The sequence below is a fragment of the Odocoileus virginianus genome, chromosome 1, assembly GCF_023699985.2.
Source record: "Odocoileus virginianus isolate 20LAN1187 ecotype Illinois chromosome 1, Ovbor_1.2, whole genome shotgun sequence".
NCBI classification, from domain to species: domain Eukaryota; kingdom Metazoa; phylum Chordata; class Mammalia; order Artiodactyla; family Cervidae; genus Odocoileus; species Odocoileus virginianus.
Window position 1 is genome coordinate 8,518,813 of NC_069674.1, and position 24,485 is coordinate 8,543,297.

The 24,485-nt window shown below is 38.6% G+C and overlaps 1 protein-coding gene across 1 annotated transcript in view; it reads right to left on the reverse strand.

Annotated features, from left to right (window-relative positions):
• CNTNAP2 (contactin associated protein 2) overlaps nucleotides 1-24,485 on the reverse strand; it is a 2,220,467-nt gene that overhangs the window by 961,413 nt on the left and 1,234,569 nt on the right. Inside the window, exon 11 of the mRNA XM_070460949.1 lies at nucleotides 11,795-11,966. Within this exon, the coding sequence (XP_070317050.1) occupies nucleotides 11,795-11,966 (172 nt within the window). The remainder of the gene's footprint in view (nucleotides 1-11,794; nucleotides 11,967-24,485) is intronic.

Genomic DNA, 24,485 nt, shown 5'->3' on the forward strand with positions numbered 1-24,485 from the left:
GTCAGCTCTTCCCATCAGGTGGCCAAAGTATTGGAGTTTCAGCATCAGCATCAGTCCTTCCAATGAACACCCAGGACTGATCTCCTTTAGGATGGACTGGTTGGATCTCCTTGCAGTCCAAGGGACTCTCAAGAGTCTTCTCCAACACCACAGTTCAAAAGCATCAATTCTTCGGTGCTCAGCTTTCTTTACAGTCCAACTCTCACATCCATACATGGCTACTGGAAAAACCATAGCCTTGACTAGACGGACCTTTGCTGGCAAAGTAATGTCTCTGCTTTTTAATATGCTGTCTAGGTTGGTCATAACTTTTCTTCCAAGGAGCAAGCATCTTTTAATTTCATGGCTGCAGTCACCATCTGCAGTGATTTTGGAGCCCAGAAAAATAAAGTCAGCCACTGTTTCCAATGTTTCCCCATCTATTTGCCATGAGGTCATGGGACCAGATGCCATGATCTTAGTTTTCTGAATGTTGAGCTTTAAGCCAACTTTTTCACTCTCCTCTTTCAGCTTCATCAAGAGGCTCTTTAGTTCTTCACTTTCTGTCATAAGGGTGGTGTCATCTGTGTATCTGAGGTTATTGATATTTCTCCCGGCAATCTTGATTCCAGCTTATGCTTCTTCCAGCCCAGCATTTCTCATGATGTACTCTGTATATAAGTTAAATAAGCAGGGTGACAATATACAGCCTTAACGTACTCCTTTTCCTATTTGGAACCAGTCTATTGTTCCATGTCCAATTCTAACTGTTGATTCCTGATCTGCATACAGATTCTCAAGAGGCAGGTCAGGTGGCCTGATATTCCCATCTCTTTCATAATTTTCATAAATTTCCACTGTGATCCACACAGTCAAAGGCTTTGGCATAGTCAATAAAGCAGAAATAGATGTTTTTCTGGAACTCTCTTGCTTTTTCAATGATCCAGTGGATGTTGGTAATTTGATCTCTGGTTCCTCTGCCTTTTCTAAAACCAGCTTGAACATCTGCAAGTTCACGCTATGCAAATAAATCTATTTACTGATTAAAGATACCACTACTGAAAAGAGAGATCACTTTTCAGATACCATAATTTGTTATAATTTTTTTACCAATTCACTTTTTAACAACATTCCAAACAAATGCACACATATTCCCCACCTCTTCCATCTGCACTTGCTTCTGCTCATGTAACATTCCTTTTGATGTAAACAAAATGAAATTCAAACTCTAATCAGATCCTCGGTGAATTCATAGACACAAGACAACAAAGAAGTATTTATCTCAAATTTGGGAATAGGTACCTTACAGAATTTAGACAATTTTGTCTAAAATCTTACGCTTGTTACCCTCTTTAAACTAGTTTTTATGTAGTATAAATATAATTACAGGAAGAGGAAGTAGTTTTGTTCAATTAACAAATGAAATAGTAATAATGACATGTCCCAAGTCTTAATAAAACTGTTTCTCTTGGCACAGAAATATCTATGACTCCTCTCCCCTTCTTCTCAGGTCATGGATAATTTAAATAGCAATGGATAATTCTCAAAGAAAATGTCATTTTTAAACTGCCATAATAAATATTAATAGCCTTCTTTCATTTTTATCCTGATTTCTATTTTAATGAAAGTAGATAATGTCCAATATCAATAAACCAAAGAGCAATGTGAATTAATAGTTTTCCCCTCTTTCCTTCCCTTCATCTTGCTTCCTTACTCCTTTCTCTCCCCCACTTTCTCCTTCCATTATTTGAAATACAGAAAACAAAAGAAAAATGTGAATTCTACTTTTTTATTTTTTAAATCAGAGCAGTAAAGAATAAAGAAAATAAACATTGGATAGATACTTACCTTAATCATTTTAAATAACTTAAAACCCTTCATCCTATAAATTCAATAATAACTTGCCAGAGCAATTTGCTCTGGAGTCATTGGTTATGGGCCTGCTGATTGAAACTGTACAATCCAATCAGCCAGTTTTTTTTCTTCTTTTTCTTTTTAATGAACCATTTCCATCACCTTCAATTTCCAGTCTTGGTTTCTTAAAGTGCAGTGAAAACTAAAGTTACCAATGAACCTGCAAGTTTTGATATTTGCTATGGGGTCACAAAGAGTCTGACAGGACTGAGCTCTTAACATTTTGTGCATATCTAAACTGATGGTTGAGAAGGAAATGGCAATCCACTCCAGTATTTCTGCTTGGAAAATCCCATGGAAGGAGGAGCCTGGTAGGCTATATAAAGTCCATGGGGTCCCAAAGAGTCAGACAAGACTTCACTTTCACTTTCACACTGATGGTTTTATTTTGCCTTTTTTATTTTGCATTTCTAAAACCCTTTAATTTGGCTCTAATGGAAATTATTATTATTTTTTTTGTCCCTACCTACTTGAAAGCGTAGTTAGTATTCAATTAGTGTGTGTTATTACAATAATGAGTATGACTTGTATAAATGAATCTGGGAAGGAACAACTGACTCCCACACAACACTTGGGGGAGTATTAGGAGTGAAAAATGGTAGCCTACTAGCTCCAATTCTTCATCCACCAGGCTATGGGATCACTTCGTACATTTTACAAAGCAAACAGTGAGTGTCTATTAATCCATAAAGTCAGTTTAAGGGTAGGGTATTTAAAGGAGTTCTTAGAGTTCATTCAAACTTTTGCAATATAACTAAGAAATTGACAAAAGCAATTACCTTAAGAAGAAAATATTTGTTAAGAAAGATGTTTTAAATATATTCTTTAATCACTTGCTTTTGTTTTTATCCTTCAGGTAATCTAATATCAAAAGCAAGAAATAAAATTTAATGACTCATTTAAATCTCTCTGTAGTTGATTTAGCTACATATTAAAATTATTTATCTTTTTTCTTTCCTGCTTATCTTCAAACACATAACTGTTTTCTGACATTGCTTTTATGCACAGGGCCTTCCTTGGGAGTTAAATGTCAAAGCATAACTATACGCCAAACCAAAAGCAAATGCAGTTTTCTTTTGTCCTCATACATGGAATACATCAAAGAGGAATAAGGCTGCTGTTGAATCTTAAAATGGTTAATTCAAGCTTTTCTTTCCCTTTTTCTCCTAGGAGGGTTATCGCCTCTGACATTTCACTACTGTATTTTCTTATTAAAAATGTTTTGTCACTCTAGTACTTTATATGTACTTAAAAATAAAGCCACTCTGAGATCACTTCAGAGAGGAAACTTATTTGAACATGGGTCCACCTGGTGTGTAATATTTTAGGTCACTGAATTTATATATATGTATATATATATATATATATATATATAGCTACAATAGATGACTATGGTTTGAATGTTTAAGTATAAACAGGTAACTTCTCTCTAGATCCTTCTATAAGAAACCAAATGGCTCTGGCAATGCAGTTAAAAACCAAAGGGTTGCCTGGGGTTAGCTTGGAAGGCCAAGAAAATTTATACAAAGAGACATGCTTCTAACACCAAAAATGAATCAGATCTAGTATGAGAAAATAGGGTTTTCCATGAAACTACTAATAAATAATTTTGACTCCCCTCATGGCTCAGAAGGCAAAGAATCAACCTGCAATGCAGGAGACCCAGGTTCGATCCCTGGGTCAGGAAGATCCCCTGGAGGAGGGCATCACAATCCATTCCAGCATTCCTGCCTGGAGAGTCCCACGGACAGAGGAACCTGGTAGGCTATGGTCCATAGTGTCTCAAAGAGTCAGACACGACTAAAGTGACTTAGCACACGTGCACTAATACAAAATCTAGCCCAAAGGAGGAACAAAAACAGCCGTTTGCAATATAAAATGGATGCGGTCCCTGATGGGGAGTAAACGGAGACAAGATGAGAAGACAAAGTGGGTAACAATAAGGAATCAGCATGAATGTCATATAAGAAAATTAAGACTGGATTAGGTACCTAGTCTTTTTAATATTTTTTATTTTGAGCTGGAGATCTGGTTTTAGGACCCTGAATACCTTCTGTCCTAAGGGTATTTTTGAAGGGTGTTTCCTAAAAAGAACTCCAGCTTTACACCAGGAAAATGGCTTGCTGGCTCCAGTTCTCAGGGAATGAGTTCCAGCTGACCTGCTCTTTGCTGCTTTGAAGTTTGATGGGATCAGAGCCACAATGAAGTCAGACGTGAAGTTCTGAATAATGTGAAGCTCATTGGAGATACTTTCTGCCTCTTTTAAGCACTTCTGCATAATTATTATGAAGGGAAACTAAGATATTCCCGGAAACCTACAGTTTGGTAATAAGAATCTAATGATAGAAGACAAAATGCCTCCCAGTGTAAAAGCAGCGCTGGCACAGCGTGACACCAGTCTAATTGACACGAACATTTGTAGAGACGAATGGAAGGCATGGTCAGGCTGGAAATCTAAGAAAAGATGTCAGGCCCACTGGGTGGCGATCTCTCGGCAGCAATATCCAGATGCAACAGAAAATCTGGCATAAACAGTGTCACTACAGAAATACCCATGTTTGTGAGACAGACTTTCCTTTTTCCTATAGTGGAAATAATTTTTAGATATGTCAAGTCAAAGTTTTGGTTTTATTTATCTTTCTGGTTCAGTTGATCAATGCCGTTTCTCACAAGGAGTAGGGCCTAGGAGAATTTACCTCTGGACCCTGGAATTGGGAAAAACAAAAACAAAAACAGCTAGTAGACATGTGGACTCAATTTTGCAAACTGGGGTTGAAAGAGCTCTGTCTTTGAGAACAAGAGAAACTTGTATTAGGACAGCATAAGGTCTGATCAATGACCTCCCTCCACTAGCATTAAAGTTCCAGGAGGAAAAGTTCCCTGAGTGAGCCTTAATAAATGCGTATTGACTGAATGGATCTCAGCAGAGACTTACAAATCCTCTGGCGGCGGTGGCCTGTGTCTCCCTTTCCACATTTGGGAACCGGATTTCTAAGAGGCCCATGTCAGCTTGAGTTGTACAGAGTAGATACAGAGCTGAGGCAGAGCAGACCCTAAGATAGTCATCCCCATTCCACACAGCCACAGCCAGGCACACGCTGTCATTAATTTCAGCTTGTACGCAGTTTGCAAAAGACCTCAAAATCTCTGAGTGTCCCAGTGGGGTCTGTGAAAATGCTTGGATGGCCGGTAGGCCAGATAAAGGACTCAGAAGAAGATCTGGGCCCAGAGAGGACACAGATCTTGAGTGACCAACCACCTTGGTTTACTCAGAACCGTGGGGGTTTCTCTAGGTCAAAGACTCTGAATTCTAAAAGCAAAATGGTCCCTGGCAAACTGGAATGAGTTACCTTCTTACCCCAGTCCCAAAACCTGAGCCCAGCACAAGCCAGGGCTGATCCCACAGCCAGAAGGAAGGATTGCAGGGCAGTGGGGCTGGCTCCTGAAGACCAAGCTGCCAGGGCATCCTCAGGGGGCCAGAAGGAGCCTGAGCGGGGCATGTGAGTGAAACCCACTCCTCTGCTGATGTGACGTAAGTTGCCTGGGCCTGACCCAGAGGCTAGGGAAGAGGCAAGGAGGACACTTAACATGGGATAGTGGCCCCAAATGGGAGCTTGGCTTTGACTAAGTTTGAATTTCATATTGGTGTTTTATATATATATACACACACACACACACACACACATATATACACACACACATATATATATATAGTTATTAGGGTACCTGAATGTATGTGTTCCAATATTTTTTGCTGCTATACACTGGAAATGGGAACTTAAGAATAAATGAAGATCAATTTTAGAAAATAAAAAAAGATGCTACATGCATTCTTCATCTCAGGACTATAACTCTTAAACTTGTTGTATAAAGTCATGACCTCCTTCTGAATTATTGGTATTAATCTACTTATGCACTGTTCACCTTTCGGGCAGAATTAGCTTCGTCTTGAAGCATCTCACACTGTATCTATCCAACTCTCATTTAAGTGCTCTTATAAAAAATCATATACTTATTCTTTCCTTTCAAGGAAAAGAAAATCAAACAAGCTTGGTAGATATTCTGGAAAAGAAAGCATTGAATTAAAAAATAAAAAGTGGGTCTGTGATTATGCACTTCCACCCAAAAATAAAGCGAAGACTTAATTACTAACTCAGAAGTAGGACCCCGTCTACTCACAGTCTCCCAAGGGGTAATTCTGTGGGCTGCGCTTAAGTTGCAATGTTTACTCTTCCTTTTCCGCTCTCTGTGCTATCTAGGCATTTCCTGGTTTTGTTTCTTAATATATTTATATGGGTGATTATAGCAAAGGTAAAGAAGACTCTAATTAACTGCTTTTTCTACCAGATGCTGATTAACAATATGAATTTGCTTTGTCCTCTAAACAGCCATTTGGTCCCCAAGTTCCAGTCTCTAAAGGACATCACTGCTATGCAACTTAATACATCCTAAAATAAATGTATCATCTCCTCTTTCAAAGTCATTTTCATAATTAGGAATTTGTTCCTCTATGTTCTGGTAAAATGATGGTATTGGTTGATTTTAGACATGGAGGATGAAGAAAGCACAGGTGCTTTCAGCTTTGATAAAAGTAATATTTGACTCACAGTGACTTAAATAAACGAGGGTTGCTTTTCTTCCCACACAAAAAGGAGGGAAGGTGGTTACTGACTGGTTCACTGGAGCTCTGGTTTTCTTGATCATACCGCTCTAGGCATGGTATCTACATTTGAACAAGGACAATGGACGAGGAGGGGGAACCTCTGTATCAGAAAAACAAAGGCTTTCTCAGAACACTTTATCTGACTTCTGCTTACCTGTCATTAGCTAGGACTGTGACACATCACTGCTGTCAATGACGAAGAAAATCTCTCTGGCAGCTAACCTTTGAGGGTGATACAGAAGTCACAGCTAGCAAAACAGACTTTACCGCGACTCACAAAACAAAAATTTTGCCCAACCAGTCATGAACACCACCTACTTCAGCTCAAAATATTTTCACACCAGCTTCTTCACTCCATGTGTCCTGAATTAGAATCATAGATAAACAAATACAAGCTCTACAGGGATTCACAAATTCTACCTTATGGTGGAGCAACTCTTCTAGTTTAAAAATGATGGCCGATACCTGCCGGGGCCCTCCTAGGACTTACTCAGACCCCCAAACCCCTTTCCTCACTTCCTTCTGCTCCTCCACATCACTCTGAGATGCCCCTTGGTTCTCTTTTGGTTCTCCCTTGCAGGAGAAAGTGCATAAACCTAACTTTAGTAAGGATGCTTCTGGAGGCTTTTGTTGCTCAGATTTTCACACCCATAAAGAGGATAGAGGGAAGTAGGTGGAGGACAAGAGTTGAGTCTGGTGCCTCGAGATGTTTGCCACAAAGAAGGAAAAACGTGAGGGCACTAGGAGCAGATGAAAGATGGTACTCAGGCAAAGAGAAGCAAGATTATCTGCGAGATGCACTCTGGCAACTGATGGTTTCATGAAGTCCTCTTCCTCAAGAGCAGGGTCTCACTCAAAGGGTAAAGCTACAGGCTTCTGGTGTTGGAAGAGGTTTCTTGTCCACTACTTATCCTCTCCCATTCCAGTTCTACAGCTCTTTATGAAATACAGCTGATGAAACCAGAGGTCTTCAATAGATAAATGTGATGATCTTATCAGACACAACATCTCATTGCTTAATCGGCAGTTGTGTGCTTATGAGATATGTGTATCCAACTACCTTCTTGAAACGTCCACCTAGATGTCAACAGACCTTTCAACTCATGCCCAGCACTGAATTCCTGATTTTTCCTTCTGCCCCATGGCTAATCTTCTCTACCACCAGCCTTCTCATCAGAGGACATGGTAGCTCCTTCCTTCCAGTTGCTGTTACCAAATCATTTGGTTTATTGTTCTGTCTTCTCTTCTTCTCATGGCTGGAATCTAATCCATCAAAAAGCCTACTGACTCTACCTTCTCAGCCTACTCAGAACTGACCACATCACACTACCTCTTGTGCTAGCACCCTGGTCTCAGGACACAGCATCTCTCACCTGGATTACTATAACTGGTCCCCAGCTTCCCACAGACAAGAGTTAGCCTTCAAAACTTTAAGCTAAATTATGCCACTGCTCTACTCAGAAACCTGCAATGCCTCTCTACTTCTCTCAGAATAGAAGCCAAATCCTTACAGTTACCTATAGGTCTCCAGGACCTGACTTCTATGATTGTCTTGGCCTCTTCTGGGGGTCTGCTCTTCGTCCTTTCAAACCTGCCACCCAAGCTCCTTGTTGATCCTAGATGATGCCAGGCAGCCTTGTTTCATTGACTAGCCTCTCTGCCTGTAATGGGTTTTCCCCAAATTGGTGAATTCTCACCTTTTTTGGGCTTCCCAAGTGGTACAGTGGTAGACAATCCATCTGATAAACAGATAGAAAGTGAAGTCTCTCAGTCGTGCCCAACTCTTTACAACCCTATTGACTATAGCCTACCAGGCTCCTTTGTCCATGGGATTTTCCAGGAGAAGTACTAGAGTGGGCTGCCACTTCCTTCTTCAGGGGATCTTCCTGACCCAGGGATCAGGAAGATCTCCCACAAACAGGTAAACAGTGTTTTTAAACAGGTAAACAGGAGGCACAAGAAACCTGGGTTTGATCCTTGGGTCAGGAAGACCCCCTGGAATAGAAAATGGCAACCCACTCCAATATTCTCACCTGGAAAATTCCATGGACAGAGAGCCTGGCAGGCTATAGTCTATGCGGTTGCAAAGAGTCAGAAACCACAGAATGACTGAGTATACATGCATACTTCTTTCAGTCTTGAACTCATGAATGAAGCTAACATTAACCAACCTATTTAAACTACAATCCAACACCAATCTCTTTAAAGTGCCAGCCCTCCTTGATTAGCCCAACTTCTTTCTTTTTTTTTTTTTTATAAATAACACGTATTCCTACTAACTTACTATAATATTTATTTGTCACATCTTTGCTTCCTCCCCTTCTCCCAGAATGCAAGATTCACAAAAGCAAGGATCTTTGTTTTGGTCAATGATTTACCCTAAGTGCCTAGAACATTGCCTGGCACCATAGATGCACTCAGGACATCCTACTAAACACATAATTCTGTAGCTTGTCATGCTTGCTCTCTCCTTGACTCAATGTCATGATCAGGAAGCAAACATACAAACAAAACAAGGTGCATGTAAAGCCACTCCCCTCCCCAAAAAAACTTTCAAACCATAGAATATTTCAGTATCACCCACAGCAAAACTCTTTAAGAATCATCTTCCCAAATTATTTTCCTAAGTTCTACTCATAAAATCAATGCAGCTGCTTCTATAATCTCTAAACATTTAATAAAAATCACACTTGTGATTTCTATTTTTTATCCTATGTTTTCAATTTCCCCTTTTTAAATTTTTTTTTCAAAAATAGCTCTCAAATCAATCAAGCTGAAATCTGAAAGGATAAAAGTAAGAAAGAGCCAGTATAGGGCTGCGTAAGGAGAATTTAGGTAGTCTGAAAATAAAATGGCAGAATGGCAGTTGCAAAGTTTCAGTTAATAAGGGCATGAAACCCAACTAGAGGTGAGCCAGCGGCGTACCGTTAAGGAGTCACGGATGGGCCACAGCTGTGTGAAGACTGGGTAACGGCCCTGTGCTCGCATGTGCAAAGACAGGTTGAGGGTGAGCTCATCAGTGAGCACCTCAATGGTTTGAATAAGGTGAATCTAGTTCTGAATTCTACATGCAAAAATACAACACTTCACGGATTAAGACAGAACTGTGCACATTTTAGGTGAATAAAGGAATCTGCTATTTCATACATTGTGAATTAATGTACAGAAATCACTGCCCTGGTAATGAACATTTCACTATATATGTTGTACACGTGAAGCTATGATATAATGATACAGGGCAATTATACCTAAAAAAAAAAAAAAGAAGAAATCAATGCCCTCAAAAAATAAGACAAGCAGAGAAGGAATTCAATAGTGGATTTAGGAAACTTGGGATGCATCAGAGGTGATTACTTCTGCATGGGCACTCTTTCGGGTTAGCACCCTGCAGGATAAGAAAGATGTATTACTTGTTCTGTCAGCTACAGAGTGCTCAGCAACACAGACAATGGCATGATGCCAGTTTGGCAAAAGAACACTTTGTACATATATTCCTATACCTGTCCCAAACTGAAATTTGCATCCCCATTCCACATTGTCTCTTGTGTTCTTCTTACCAGGAGGGCCTGGTTCATTTACCAAAATCTCATTCATTCTTTTGGAGACATTTTAACTTCTAATATTGCCATGGGTGTACTACAGTGAAATCTCAACACTTCACCCACACTTCCTTGGAAGCAAACAATTTACACAATTCCCAGAAAACATGCTGTTTGGAGTGAGATTACAACATCACCATAAAACCTAGCCAGTTTACAAAAGCTAGATGAACTAACTTGGCTATTATTGACAGAAATTGTTGTATCATTAAAGTTACTGACATAGAAAATGAAAAAGGGACTAAAGTGACTCATACACTGTCTATTACTAAGAGGGAAAATCTTCCTGTATGGAAAACCATTACTAAAATTTGTGAATACACAGAGAATATCAGAATATATGTTCTTAGAACATGCATTTCTCAGTTTTTGTGATTATTACCACCACTTGCTTTAGGCAGAAATAACAACTATTACATTATTGATGGTTCAAAAATTAGGAGTATATTTTTATTAAAATGTTTGTTGCTCTGTTTAAATATAAACTGTTTAGGCTACAAGTACCTATATTTGTATAAATGCAATAAATAAAGCACTATGCTATGCCTTATTAGAAACATATTAAAGCTTTAAAAAGTTACATTCTATGGACATCGTAAACTTTATCATTCACATGAATACTACTTTATTAAGATTATATGAAAGCAAGCTTATTTCATAATAGGTGATTTTATATATTTTTAAGATTCATTATATGTCTCTACATGACTTCCCCAAGGATCTCATATTAAATGAAATAAGTTTAGTAGAGACTTAGGTCTATATTTTATTGGGGACAGACTGAGACTTATGGAACTTTAATTTTCAAAATATAAAACTAATTTTAAAAAATTTCAGAATAAAATAATCCTCTCATAAAAGATGTGAAAATAGGATAGACCATCACCTAAATCCACCAGGTTAAATTCAGCTCATAGTTAGATGTAGTTTGTTTGTGGGAAATACATCTCAAAATGAAATATTTTCATGTCGGAATAAAAGGAACTTCTTAGAAGTATGTTACGGTAGTATATGTAATGCTGCCATAATATTTCATATAAAAGTTGTATCTTTCCACCATGTAAGAGGTCAGCTAAGTTTTTATAAAAAGTTTCCCCCCCTCAGATTTTCAAAAGCTTATAAGGATGAGAGTTTGTAATATTTCACTATGTCTGCTTTATAAGCAGACTCAACTACATTAAATAGCCTACTTCAGTAAACCCCCATATTGCCTGCCAATAATTTTCAACATTTCTTTTCCTCTAAGAGGGGACTTTAGATGGGATCATACACCGTGAATGAGTCACGACCAAGACAAAGAGCAGGGGGCCTTTCTGCTGTGGGCATAGTTTATATGCATAGTTTATTTAAAAATAAACTGAATTCCGTTTCCAGCTGTTACTTGCAAAACTATGTGCAAAATGATCACATTCACCAAGGAGGGCTGAATGGATTAATATGACATCATAGATTGTCATATATAACCATGCCCTAATATAAACATCATTTCTAATATCACAAACATATACCACAGGCATGGCCAATGACTTCTGCCACCTTGCTCCATAAAGCATTGTGCGTTTCAGAGCTTAACTTGTCCTACAACAAAACATGAATTTTGAAAGTTTGGCAATTCAAGGTAGGATGACAGACCACTTACCTATCTATGATGGCACACATATCAATGCTGACATTTGCAAAACTTCCAGGCCTCCTTTGCGCCACTTCGGATAAATTTACAAGTTGGTCATCCACTTGAATGAGCTGCATACATCCTTGGAATGAAGGCTGAAGGACAGAGTGACTTGAGTTATTCATCTGGTTCAGATAACCTGTGAGAGAGAAAAAAATGGGAATGTTCAATTCTGTGTGAGGCATGCTTCGCTAAAATTCCTCTGGGTGGTTTTCCCTGACCACACCATCGCATCCAACTGCTGTGTTTTGTTGATCCTACTCATGTTGTATTCAATGTGGAAGCATGAATTCTTTTGAGAAAATGGTATTATTTCAGCTGAAGGTGTAAGGGTTGAACCTAGGCAAATGTTTGTCTCTGGGGTCCAGCATCCTTCATATTTTCTCTTTTGACATCTTTTTCACCCTGTCAGATCTCTCTGTCCCTCTGTTCATTCCTATACTTCTTCATCTGACTCTGTCTTCAGAGATCAGGATGTATAATTATGGCCTTTCCCAACTATCCAACCATCTTTCTTTTATCTCTTCAATATTTACTTCTATTTTCTTAATTTCTTAGGGGCACTTTATTCAGATGTCAAGAAGTTAAAACTTACTATTATCAACTAAGGTGGATTTCCTTTATGGATTAATATCTAACTCAATCCAAAGAGACATTTGCATTATAAATAACTTCTCAATTTATAAAACCCAAAGAAACATAAATTTAGGCATAAGGGTCAGTCACCCAGCTCTGAATATCCATCTCAGGTAAGGTATCTAATATGATATATGGAGCAAAAGTGATAAGAAGTAAAACTAAAATTTTAAAAGGATGAATAACAAGGCAAGAAGAGAAAATTTCTATTAGGATTAGAAATTACTGGTTCTATTATGGAGTAGAACATGCATATGCCAAGGTTGAGATTAGAAACTTTTTCAAAACTTTATTGCAAAGTAACTTTAAAATAGCACCACAAATCAATTGCCTTTATGTCTTTTCAATAGAAAAAAATCATAATACATGTTATGCATAAAAAACCTGTGGGTCATATGGAATACATCTTCTTGATCCCATTAAATATCTCCACAAAGTCCCCCAAAGCTACTTTTCATATTGTCCCCATATAAAATTCACCTTCTAGAGCAAATTTAAATGGTAGTATTTTTATGCTTAAAAACCTCAAATTACTGACAATCTTTTCCATTTAATATTATATTTACAGCAAAAAAAAACCCAAAAACAATTTATACAAAGTAGGTTGGTATCAAATGAAGTGAAAGTTGCTAAATCATGTCCAGCTCTTTGAAACCCCATGGAATTCTCCAGTCCATGGAATTCTCCAGTCCACAGAATTCTCCAGGCCAGAATACTGGAGTGGGTAGCCTTTCCCTTCTCCAGGGGATCTTCCCAGCCCAGGGATCGAACCCAGGTGTCCCACATTGCAGGCAAAGACACTGTATAGTCCATGGGATCACAAAGAGTTAGACACGACTGAGCAACTTTGGTATTAAGATGTGCCATTAATTGGATAAAAGGAAATTTCAATAAAAAACTTTTTCAGAAATTGCCCATTAAGTGATTTTTTAAATGTCCTATTTTGTTTGACTAGTAACAGTGTTTTAAAGCAAAAGAAATATCCCTTTAATAATGGGTTACATAATTAAAACCTAATGATAATCAATTGATTCCTCTTTAAGGATTAATCACAGAAGTGTACACAATCATTTTCTATCAACACAGTACTATGTAAAAATAAGGTTATACTTAAGTAAATTTCTTGAGTTAAAAAATAAATATAAGGCTCTATTTCAATGTCAAACATATGGTATTCTTTTTTTCTTCTTTCTTTTCTGAGTCACTTTTTCCCCCCATTTGCACTGACTTAATCCCCTCAGACAATTGCTGATCTTAGCTAAGTTGTCTATTTAGACTAACTGTATGTATACATATGATTTTCAATCTGTCTAATCAAGATAAAATTGAATGGGGTTTAATGTCTAAACTTAGCAGACAGAAAACATCCAGCTGTAACTTTATTGACTATTCTTAACAAGATGATCACTTGATTCTGCTTTTTGAACACTTGGAAGTCTCTAAATATCTACACTTGCTTTGAAGTATTCCAAAATGGGTAGATCTATTGTGAGAACAAGATCTTCTCTGAAGCAAGGCAGTTGTGTAACACACAAGATCACTATGGACTGGGTATATTTAAGTTCATAAAACAAGACTTCATCAGTTACTCATAACAATGATGTTTACTCCTGGTGAATTTTGGAGTTTGAAGTTATCAAGTCCTTTCATTTTCCTACATGAGATACATTCTAGGAGAAAATACTTATAGTACAAACTTCTATGTGTCCATTAAATTATAGCCATGAAGACTTATGGCTCTTGAAGAGGTTATCAGTAATGGGTGAAAGAAAGGCGAGGAAACAGTGTTATCAGAAATGGAAGAAAACTGAATCCTTACTATGTTGCAGTGGAAAGTTCAGCAGCACCGTGATAATATTGAAAGGAAAACACTGCACTTAATGAGCTTTATAATCTAGCTGAGGATATTTCTGTGCATAGTATTCTGGCACCTTCTTTCTGTTTATAGTAAAAGGGGAAAAGAAGAGAGAAAATCTGTTAAATATGAGGAAGCCAGGTCTTAGTGGATTTTATTTATTTTTTTTTTAATTTTTATTAGTTGGAGGCTAATTACTTTACATCATTACAGTAGTTTTTGTTATACATTGATATGAATTAGCCCTGGATTTACATGTATTCCCCATCCCAGTCCCCCCTCCCACCTCCCTCTTCACCCGATCCCTCTGGGTCTTCCCAGTGCACCAGGCCCGAGCACTTGTCTCATGTACCCAACCTGAGCTGGTTATCCGTTTCACCCTAGATAATATACATGTTTCAATGCTGTTCTCCTGAAACATCCCACCCTCTCCTTCTCCCACAGAGTCCACAAGTCTGTTCCATACATCTGAGTCTCTTTTTCTGTTTTGCATATAGGGTTATCGTTACCATCTTTCTAAAGTCCATATATATGTGTTAGTATATTGTAATGGTCTTTATCTTTCTGGCTTACTTCGCTCTGTATAATGGGCTCCAGTTTCATCCATCTCATTAGAACTGATTCAAATGAATTCTTTTTAATGGCTGAGTAGTATTCCATGGTGTATATGTACCACAGCTTCCTCATCCATTCGTCTGCTGATGGGCATCTGGGTTGCTTCCATGTCCTGGCTATTATAAACAGTGCTGCGATGAACATTGGGGTGCACATGTCTCTTTCAGATCTGGTTTCCTTGGTGTGTATGCCCAGAAGTGGGATTGCTGGGTCATATGGCAGTTCTATTTCCAGCTTTTTAAGAAATCTCCACACTGTTTTCCATAGTGGCTGTACTAATTTGCATTCCCACCAACAGTGTAAGAGGGTTCCCTTTTCTCCACACCCTCTCCAGCATTTATTGCTTGTAGACTTTTGGATAGCAGTCATCCTGACTGGCGTGTAATGGTACCTCATTGTGGTTTTGATTTGCATTTCTCTGATAATGAGTGATGTTGAGCATCTTTTCATGTGTTTGTTAGCCATCTGTATGTCTTCCTTGGAGAAATGTCTGTTGAGTTCTTTGGCCCATTTTTTGATTGGGTCATTTATTTTTCTGGAGTTGAGCTGGAGGAGTTGCTTGTATATTTTTGAGATTAATCCTTTGTCTGTTGCTTCATTTGCTATTATTTTCTCCCAATCTGAGGGCTGTCTTTTCACCTTGCTTATAGTTTCCTTTGCTGTGCAAAAGCTTTCAAGTTTTATTAGGTCCCATTTGTTTATTTTTGCTTTTATTTCTGAAATTCTGGGATGTGGGTCATAGAGGATCCTGCTGTGATTTATGTCGGAGAGTGTTTTGCCTATGTTCTCCTCTAGGAGTCTTATAGTTTCTGGTCTTACATTTAGATCTTTAATCCATTTTGAGTTTATTTTTGTGTATGGTGTTAGAAAGTGTTCTAGTTTCATTCTTTTACAGGTGGTTGACCAGTTTTCCCAGCACCACTTGTTAAAGAGGTTATCTTTTTTCCATTGTATATCCTTGCCTTCTTTGTCGAAGATAAGGTGACCATAGGTTCGTGGACTTATCTCTGGGCTTTCTATTCTGTTCCATTGATCTATATTTCTGTCTTTGTGCCAGTACCATACTGTCTTGATGACTGTGGCTTTGTAGTAGAGTCTGAAGTCAGGCAGATTGATTCCTCCAGTTCCATTCTTCTTTCTCAGGATTACTTTGGCTATTCGAGGTTTTTTGTATTTCCATACAAATTGTGAAATTATTTGATCTAGTTCTGTGAAAAATACTGCTGGTAGTTTGATAGGGATTGCATTGAATCTATAGATTACTTTGGGTAGTATAGCCATTTTGACAATATTGATTCTTCCAATCCATGAACATGGTATATTTCTCCATCTGCTTGTGTCCTCTTTGATTTCTTTCATCAGTGTTTTATAGTTTTCTATGTATAGGTCTTTTGTTTCTTTAGGTAGATATACTCCTAAGTATTTTATTCTTTTTGTTGCAATGGTGAATGGTATTGTTTCCTTAATTTCTCTTTCTGTTTTCTCATTGTTAGTGTATAGGAATGCAAGAGATTTCTGTGTGTTAATTTTATATCCTGCAACTTGACTGTATTCGTTGATTAGTTCTAGTAATTTTCTGGTAGAGTCTTTAGGGTTTTCTATGTAGAGGATCATGTCATCTGCAAACAGCGAGAGTTTCACTTCTTCTTTTCCTATCTGGATTCCTTTTACTTCTTTTTCTGCCCTGATTGCTGTGGCCAAAACTTCCAAAACTATGTTGAATAGTAGTGGTGAGAGTGGGCACCCTTGTCTTGTTCCTGATTTCAGGGGAAATGCTTTCAATTTTTCACCATTGAGGGTGATGCTTGCTGTGGGTTTGTCATATATAGCTTTTATTATGTTGAGGTATGTTCCTTCTATTCCTGCTTTCTGGAGAGTTTTAATCATAAATGGATGTTGAATTTTGTCAAAGGCTTTTTCTGCATCTATTGAGATAATCATATGGTTTTTATCTTTCAATTTGTTAATGTGGTGTATTACATTGATTGATTTGCGGATATTAAAGAATCCTTGCATTCCTGGGATAAAGCCCACTTGGTCATGATGAATGATTTTTTTAATATGTTGTTGGATTCTGTTTGCTAGAATTTTGTTAAGGATTTTTGCATCTATGTTCATCAGTGATATTGGCCTGTAGTTTTCTTTTTTTGTGGCATCTTTGTCTGGTTTTGGAATTAGGGTGATGGTGGCCTCATAGAATGAGTTTGGAAGTCTACCTTCTTCTGCAATTTTCTGGAAGAGTTTGAGTAAGATAGGTGTTAGCTCTTCTCTAAATTTTTGGTAGAATTCAGCTGTGAAGCCATCTGGTCCTGGGCTTTTGTTTGCTGGAAGATTTCTGATTACAGGTTCGATTTCCTTGCTTGTGATCATTTTGTTAAGATCTTCTATTTCTTCCTGGTTCAGTTTTGGAAAGTTATACTTCTCTAAGAACTTGTCCATTTCTTCCAAGTTGTCCATTTTATTGGCATAGAGCTGCTGGTAGTAGTCTCTTATGATCCTTTGTATTTCAGTGTTGTCTGTTGTGATCTCTCCATTTTCATTTCTAATTTTGTTAATTTGGTTCTTCTCCCTTTGTTTCTTAATGAGTCTTGCTAATGGTTTGTCAATTTTGTTAATTTTTTAAAAAAACCAGCTTTTAGCTTTGTTAATTTTTGCTATGGTCTCTTTAGTTTCTTTTGCATTTATTTCTGCCCTAATTTTTAAGATTTCTTTCCTTCTACTAACCCTGGGGTTCTTCATTTCTTCTTCCTCTAGTTGCTTTAGGTGTAGAGTTAGGTTATTTATTTGACTTTTTTCTTGTTTCTTGAGGTAGGCCTGTAATGCTATGAATCTTCCCCTTAGCACTGCTTTTACAGTGTCCCATAGGTTTTGGGTTGTTGTGTTATCATTTTCATTCATTTCTATGCATATTTTGATTTCTTTTTTGATTTCTTCTACGATTTGTTGGTTATTCAGAAGCGTGTTGTTTAGCCTCCATATGTTTGAATTTTTAATAATTTTTTTCCTGTAATTGAGATCTAATCTTACTGCACTGTGGTCAGAAAAGATGACTGGAATGATTTCGATCTTTTTGAATTTACCAAGATTAGATTTATGGCCAGGATGTGATCTATTCTGGAGAAGGTTCCGTGTGCACTTGAGAAAAAGGTGAAGTTGATTGTTTTGGGGTGAAACATCCTATAGATGTCAATTAGGTCTAGCTGGTCCATTGTGTCCGTTAAAGTTTGTGTTTCCTTGTTCATTTTCTGTTTAGTTGATCTATCCATAGTTGTGAGTGGGGTATTAAAGTCTCCTACTATTATTGTGTTACTATTAATTTCCTCTTTCATACTCGTTAGCATTTGCCTTACATATTGCGGTGCTCCTATGTTGGGTGCATATATATTTATAATTGTTATATCTTCTTCTTGGATTGATCCTTTGATCATTATGTAGTGTCCATCTTTGTCTCTTTTCACAGACTTAATTTGAAAGTCTATTTTATCTGATATGAGTATTGCGACTCCTGCTTTCTTTTGGTCTCCGTTTGCGTGGAATATTTTTTTCCAGCCCTTCACTTTTAGTCTGTATGTGTCCCTTGCTTTGAGGTGGGTCTCTTGTAGACAGCATATATAGGGGTCTTGCTTTTGTATCCATTCAGCCAGCCTTTGTCTTTTGGTTGGGGCATTCAACCCATTTACATTTAAGGTAATTATTGATAGGTATGGTCCCGTTGCCATTTATTTTGTTGTTTGGGGTTCACTTTTATACCACCTTTCTGCGTTTCCTGTCTAGAGAAGATCCTTTAGTATTTGTTGAAGAGCCGGTTTGGTGGTGGTGAATTCTCTCAGCTTTTGCTTGTCTGTAAAGCTTTTGAGTTCTCCTTCATATCTGAATGAGATCCTTGCTGGGTAGAGTAATCTAGGTTGTAGGTTATTCTCTTTCATTACTTTAAGTATGTCCTGCCATTCCCTTCTGGCCTGAAGGGTTTCTATTGATAGATCAGCTGTTATCCTTATGGGAATCCGTTTGTGTGTTATTTGTTGTTTCTCCCTTGCTGCTTTTAATATTTGTTCTTTGTGTTTGATCTTTGTTAATTTGATTAATATGTGTCTTGGGGTGTTTCGCCTTGGGTTTATCCTGTTTGGGACTCTCTGGGTTTCTTGAACTTGGTTGGCTATTTCCTTCCCCATTTTAGGGAAGTTTTCAGCAATTATCTCCTCGAGTATCTTCTCATGGCCTTTCTTTTTGTCTTCTTCTTCTGGGACTCCTATGATTCGAATGTTGGGGCATTTCACATAGTCCCAGAGGTTCCTGAGGTTGTCCTCATTTTTTTTGATTCTTTTTTCTTTTTTCCTCTCTGATTCATTTATTTCCACCATTTTATCTTCTAAGTCACTTATCCTATCTTCTGTCTCCGTTATTCTACTCATGGTTCCCTCCAGAGTGTTTTTGATCTCATTTATTTCATTATTCATTTTTAATTGATTCTTTTTTATTTCTTCTAGGTCTTTATTAAACATTTCTTGCATCTTCTCAATCTTTGTCTCCAGGCTATTTATTTGTAACTCCATTTTGTTTTCAAGATTTTGGATCATTTTTATTATCATTATTCTAAATTCTTTTTCAGGTAGATTCCCTATTTCCTCCTCTTTTGTTTGACTTGGTGGGCTTTTTTCATGTTCCTTTAGCTGTTGGGTATTTCTCTGCCTTTTCATCATGTTTAGATTGCTGTGTCTGGAGTGGGCTTTCTGTATTCTTGTGGTTTGAGGTTCCTTTTTATTGTGGAGGTTTCACCCAGTGGGTGGGGTTGGACAATTGGTTTGTCAAGGTTTCCTGGTTAGGGAAGCTTGTGTCAGCGTTCTGGTGCGTGGAATTGGATTTCTTCTCTCTGGAGTGCAATGGAGTGTCCAGTAATGAGCTCTGCGATGGGTCTCTGTGTTAGGTGTGACTTTGGAGAGCCTGTATGTTGACACTCAGGTCTATGTTCCTGCGTTGCTAAAGAATTTGCGTGGTATGTCTTGTACTGGAGCTTATTGGCTCTTGGGTGGTGGTTGGTTTTGGTGTAGGTATGGAAGCTTTTGGATGGTCTCTTATTCCTTAATTTTCCGTGTGGTCAGGAGTTTTCTGGTTTTCTCAGGATTTGGGCTCAATTCTCCTGCCTCTGGATTTCAGTTTTATTCTTCTAATAGTCTCAAGGCTTCTCCAACTATACAGTACTGATAATAAAACTTCTAGGTTAATGGTGAAAAGATTCTCCACCGTGAGAGACAACCAGAGAGGTTCACAGAGTTACATGAAGAATAGGAGAGGGAGGAAGGAGATAGAGGTGAGCAGGAGGAGAAAAAGGGGACTCAAGAGGAGAGAGACAGATCTACGCAGTTATCTGTTCCCAAAGTGTTCTCTGTGGCCCAGACACCCACAAAGATTCACAGAGTTGGATTGGGAAGAGAAGGGGAATGGAGGAAGTAGAGGTGTTCTGAGGGAGAATAACAAAGATTGAAAATCTAGTGTAGAGGTTAGACTCTTTGAAATACAATATTTAAAAACAAAAACACAAAAAAATTTAGAACTGTATATGAAGTTCAGTTTAAAAATAGGGTTTCTCTTTTTTTTTTTTTTTTTGTGGCTATAGTGAAATGAAAATTAAAGTTAAGGAATAATAGAGGAGTATTAGAGGACTCTAAAAGGAAATAGGAGAGAAAAACAAGAAAAAGAAAAAAAAAAAGAAAAAAAAAAAATTTTTTTTTTTCCCCAAATAAAAAAATCGTAAAAATATATGAAAATGAAAGTTGAGGAGTAATGGGGGAGTAATAGGGAATTATAAAAGAAAATGAAAGAGAAAAAATAAAAAATTTAAAAAAAAAAAAAGGGAAAGAAAAAAAAAATTTTTTTTTTTTAAATTAAAAAAAAAATGTACATATATATCTAGGAATTTCTCTGAGGTTGTTGCGGTCAGTGTAGGTTCAGTTCAATTTCAGATAGCTCCTCTTTCCAGCTTACATTTCTCGATATCTGTAGGCCCCTTCCCGTGTAGCCGGTGTTACCTTCAGGGATTTTAATCTGTTGCACCAGTCCTTTCTGAAGCGGTTCCCTTTGTTTATTTGGCTTCTGTTTGCTGTCTCTTTCGTGTCTAATTTCTGCCCTGACACAGGCGGGCGGAGGTGATCTCTTATTTAGGTTCGCTAGTTCAGTTCAGTCCTGCTACGGGGAGGGCGGGGCGCTGCAGACAGATACCGCTCTGTGTGGATAGCGCTCACCGTGTTCCAGCCACACTGGGTTTGCCCCGCTCACGGGTGTCTGTGCTTTCGCCGTCTACACTGCTCAGGCTCCCGGCTGCTCTATATGGAGCGGGCCCTGCGTTGAGTGCGGTTCCAGTTTTCGGGTACTCCACAAAAGCGCAGATTCGGTTGCTCCTGCGTTTTGTGCCTTCCCCGGCCTGAGCGGTTCAGGCAGCCAGAGGCTTGGGCGCACTCTGCTGGGTGCAGCACGCCTTTTCCCTCCGCGGCGAGCGGCCCAGGCAGCCAGAGGCTTGGGCGTATTCTCCCTAGGTGCGGCGCGCCTTTTCCCTCCGCAGCGAGCGGCCCAGGCAGCCAGAGGCTTGGGCGTACTCTCCCGGGTGCGGCACGCCTTTTCCCTCCGCAGCGAGCGGCTCAGGCAGCCTGAGGCTTGGGCGCCCTCTCTCCCCGGGTACGGCGCGTTTTTCCCCTCCGCGGCCCCAGCACGCACCGCCAGTCGGGTCTCAGGAAGTCTTTAGCTAGAACCCGGAGGCCTGTTTGCAGTGTGGGAGGGGGTGGCTTCTCAGGGGCTGCGTTTGCCCTTTTCCCCTCCCCCCTGCCTCCTACCTCCAGCGGGGATGGGCCGGCTCTTCTCTGGAGATTCTCAGTCCCTTTGTTTTGCGAACCGCCGGCAGTGTGTTCGGGCCGGTTAATTTTGTCCCTTGCTATCCCACAGTTTAAAAAAAGCTCCCTCCGATTGCTCTCAGGGTCTTCGGGCCGGACCTCACCCCAAGCAATGCCGCCCGCTCCTCTCCGTTCCGCCCCGCTTGTTGCTGGCGGGTGCTGGCGTCTGGGGTACTTTTCTGCTGGGAGTTGCTTTTAGGCACGTAATCTGTGGGCCTTGTTTAATTTTTCCTCCCAGTTACAGTGCCGAAAACTTCCCCCAGTCCCGCCAGTGAGAGGGTTTCCTGGTGATTAGAAACTTCCTCTATTAAGACTCCCTTCCCGGGACGGGTCTCCGTCCGTAGCTCTTTCGACTCCCTTATTGTCGTTTATATTTTGTCCTACCTCCCTTCGAAGACAATGGGCTGCTTTTCTGGGCTCCTGATGTCCTCTGCTAGCGATCAGAAGTTCTTTTGTGAAATTTGCTCAGCATTCAAATGTTCTTTTGATGAATTTGTAGGAGAGAAAGTGGTCTCTCCGTCCTATTCCTCCGCCATCTTGGCTCCTCCCCCTCCAATTTTTTCCTTAGTGGATTTTAAAATAAAATATTTTCTTAAACTTCAGTCTCTCCAGGTGTTGAACAATGCAAAAATTAAGAAATCTCTTCAAGGCAAATTTCAACTACCAGGAAAACATGATCTAAAGATAATAATGAGGTGTGACTATAAAATCCATATTAAGACCTCCAAAATATATTAGACAATGCTTCCAAGAACCATTCATTCAGACAAAAGAACCTCTAGGTAGCTAGCTTAGTGATGTGATTTATAGAGCCCCTGATTTAAACAATGAAGATTCTAAAAATAATCTTAAGGACATTTTCCCCTCAGCATATCAGCAGAAGCCCAATGTAAAAAAAACAAAACAAACAAACAAACAAAAAACACATATCTTTATGAAAGTGTGGATAAGGCTTTTGTTTAATGGAGTAAAGCTTATAGGTATCCTATAAGTTTTTAAGAGAACTGTACTAGTAGAATATGGACCACTCCCTTATAGTTGGCAATGGGTTAAAGATGCTGTCTCTGATACTGGAAATTCCTGATATTCTAACCCACTCCCCCCTCCTTGAAATGAAGGCCAGCATATTATTTATTTTCTGTATTTGTTCCCTTTATGTCAAATATAATTTCAGTAAAAACTCCTAATGCAATAGTGTCTGTGATTCTTTTAATGACTACCCTACCCTAAAGTTCAGGATTTAATATAGTAGATTAACAGCAGGGTTATTTGGAGAAAAAAAAAATTGCATCTGGAGTACTGAGGGTCAGAAATGAATAGATATAAAATGGATAGAGGGTCAACCTCAATTAAAACTTGCTAAGTTATTATAAAAATTATATACAGTAAAAAAGTAAACTCTTTTATGTTTCAGCTTAGAGCTTAAATTTGCTACATCTATGGATTTGAAATAAAAAATGTAATGTTCATATATTGGTTGTCTTTACTGGGTTCTATGATCTGACAGTATACTGTAACACCCACAGTGAATTTTAACCATGTTATCCTCAATTGCATCTATCAGTGAACTGGACAATTATGGTACCTTACTGGTATGTTTGAAATTTCCATTTTAAGACTTAGCATATAAAAACTTTATACTTGATTTGAGGCCCAACATTTTGCTATTCTCATTGACAAAACAAACATGTGCATTTTCACAGTTTTAAAATTTTAACTCAGATATACATTAGTGAAAAATAGGCTGTTATTTGTTTTGACATTAAAATGCCAATTTAAGTAGTAAATTATAACATTAACTTGATGGAACAAAAAAGCAAACAATAGGCAACAAGGTTGAGTATTTTACATGTCTGAAAGTACCCACCACACAAGATGTCTCTATTTATACTTATTTTAAAATAGGGATGTTTAGGAGGTTGAGAAAGGCTAGTGAAATGCTGTAAAGATGCTCAAAACCATTTAGTGCCCTTTCAGTATAATCTTGGAATATTGTGCAAAATTTCTACTAATCTCTCCTGTGTACCAAGCCTTCCTAAATAATTCACACTGGTGGAGGTTGGGGCCAAACAAGCAGAGTGTCAGAGTGAGCCAGGAGTGAGCCCAGTGGTAGCTAACGTCTGCAGCCAGCCAAACACACGCCCACCTGCCATGGCCAGGAGGCTGACTGCAACAGAGACTGATGGAGCCAGCAAATCAACATGCTAAAGACAGTGGGAGCCAGGCTCGCACGGGCAGGGAAGGAGGGCACAAATGAAAGGTGGGAGACCTTGAATGGATCCTATGGGTCTAGATTGGAATTTATAGTGTGCACTTGTGGTTTTCAGTATATACAGATAGATATAGAAATAAGTCTAGATGGAATTGTGTATACGGTCAACATACAGGTCATTGCTACCATCCACTGAAGATGATCTGCAGAAGGATTACACCCAGAAGCAATGAGTGTCTACTTTGTTAGTGCTCTAATTAAATGCTAAAAGATGTCTATTCTTAACCTCAAAAAAATCTGAATCACTCTGATGTACACAGGAAACTAATACAACTATAATTAAAAAAAAAAAAAGCTGTCTATTCTTGCTCATTAAGCTTCAGCAATCCCATTCTCTTGTCTGTGCTTCAGAAAAACTAAGCCCTTCCTATGTGGAATTTCCTTCTTCTCTGCATTTTT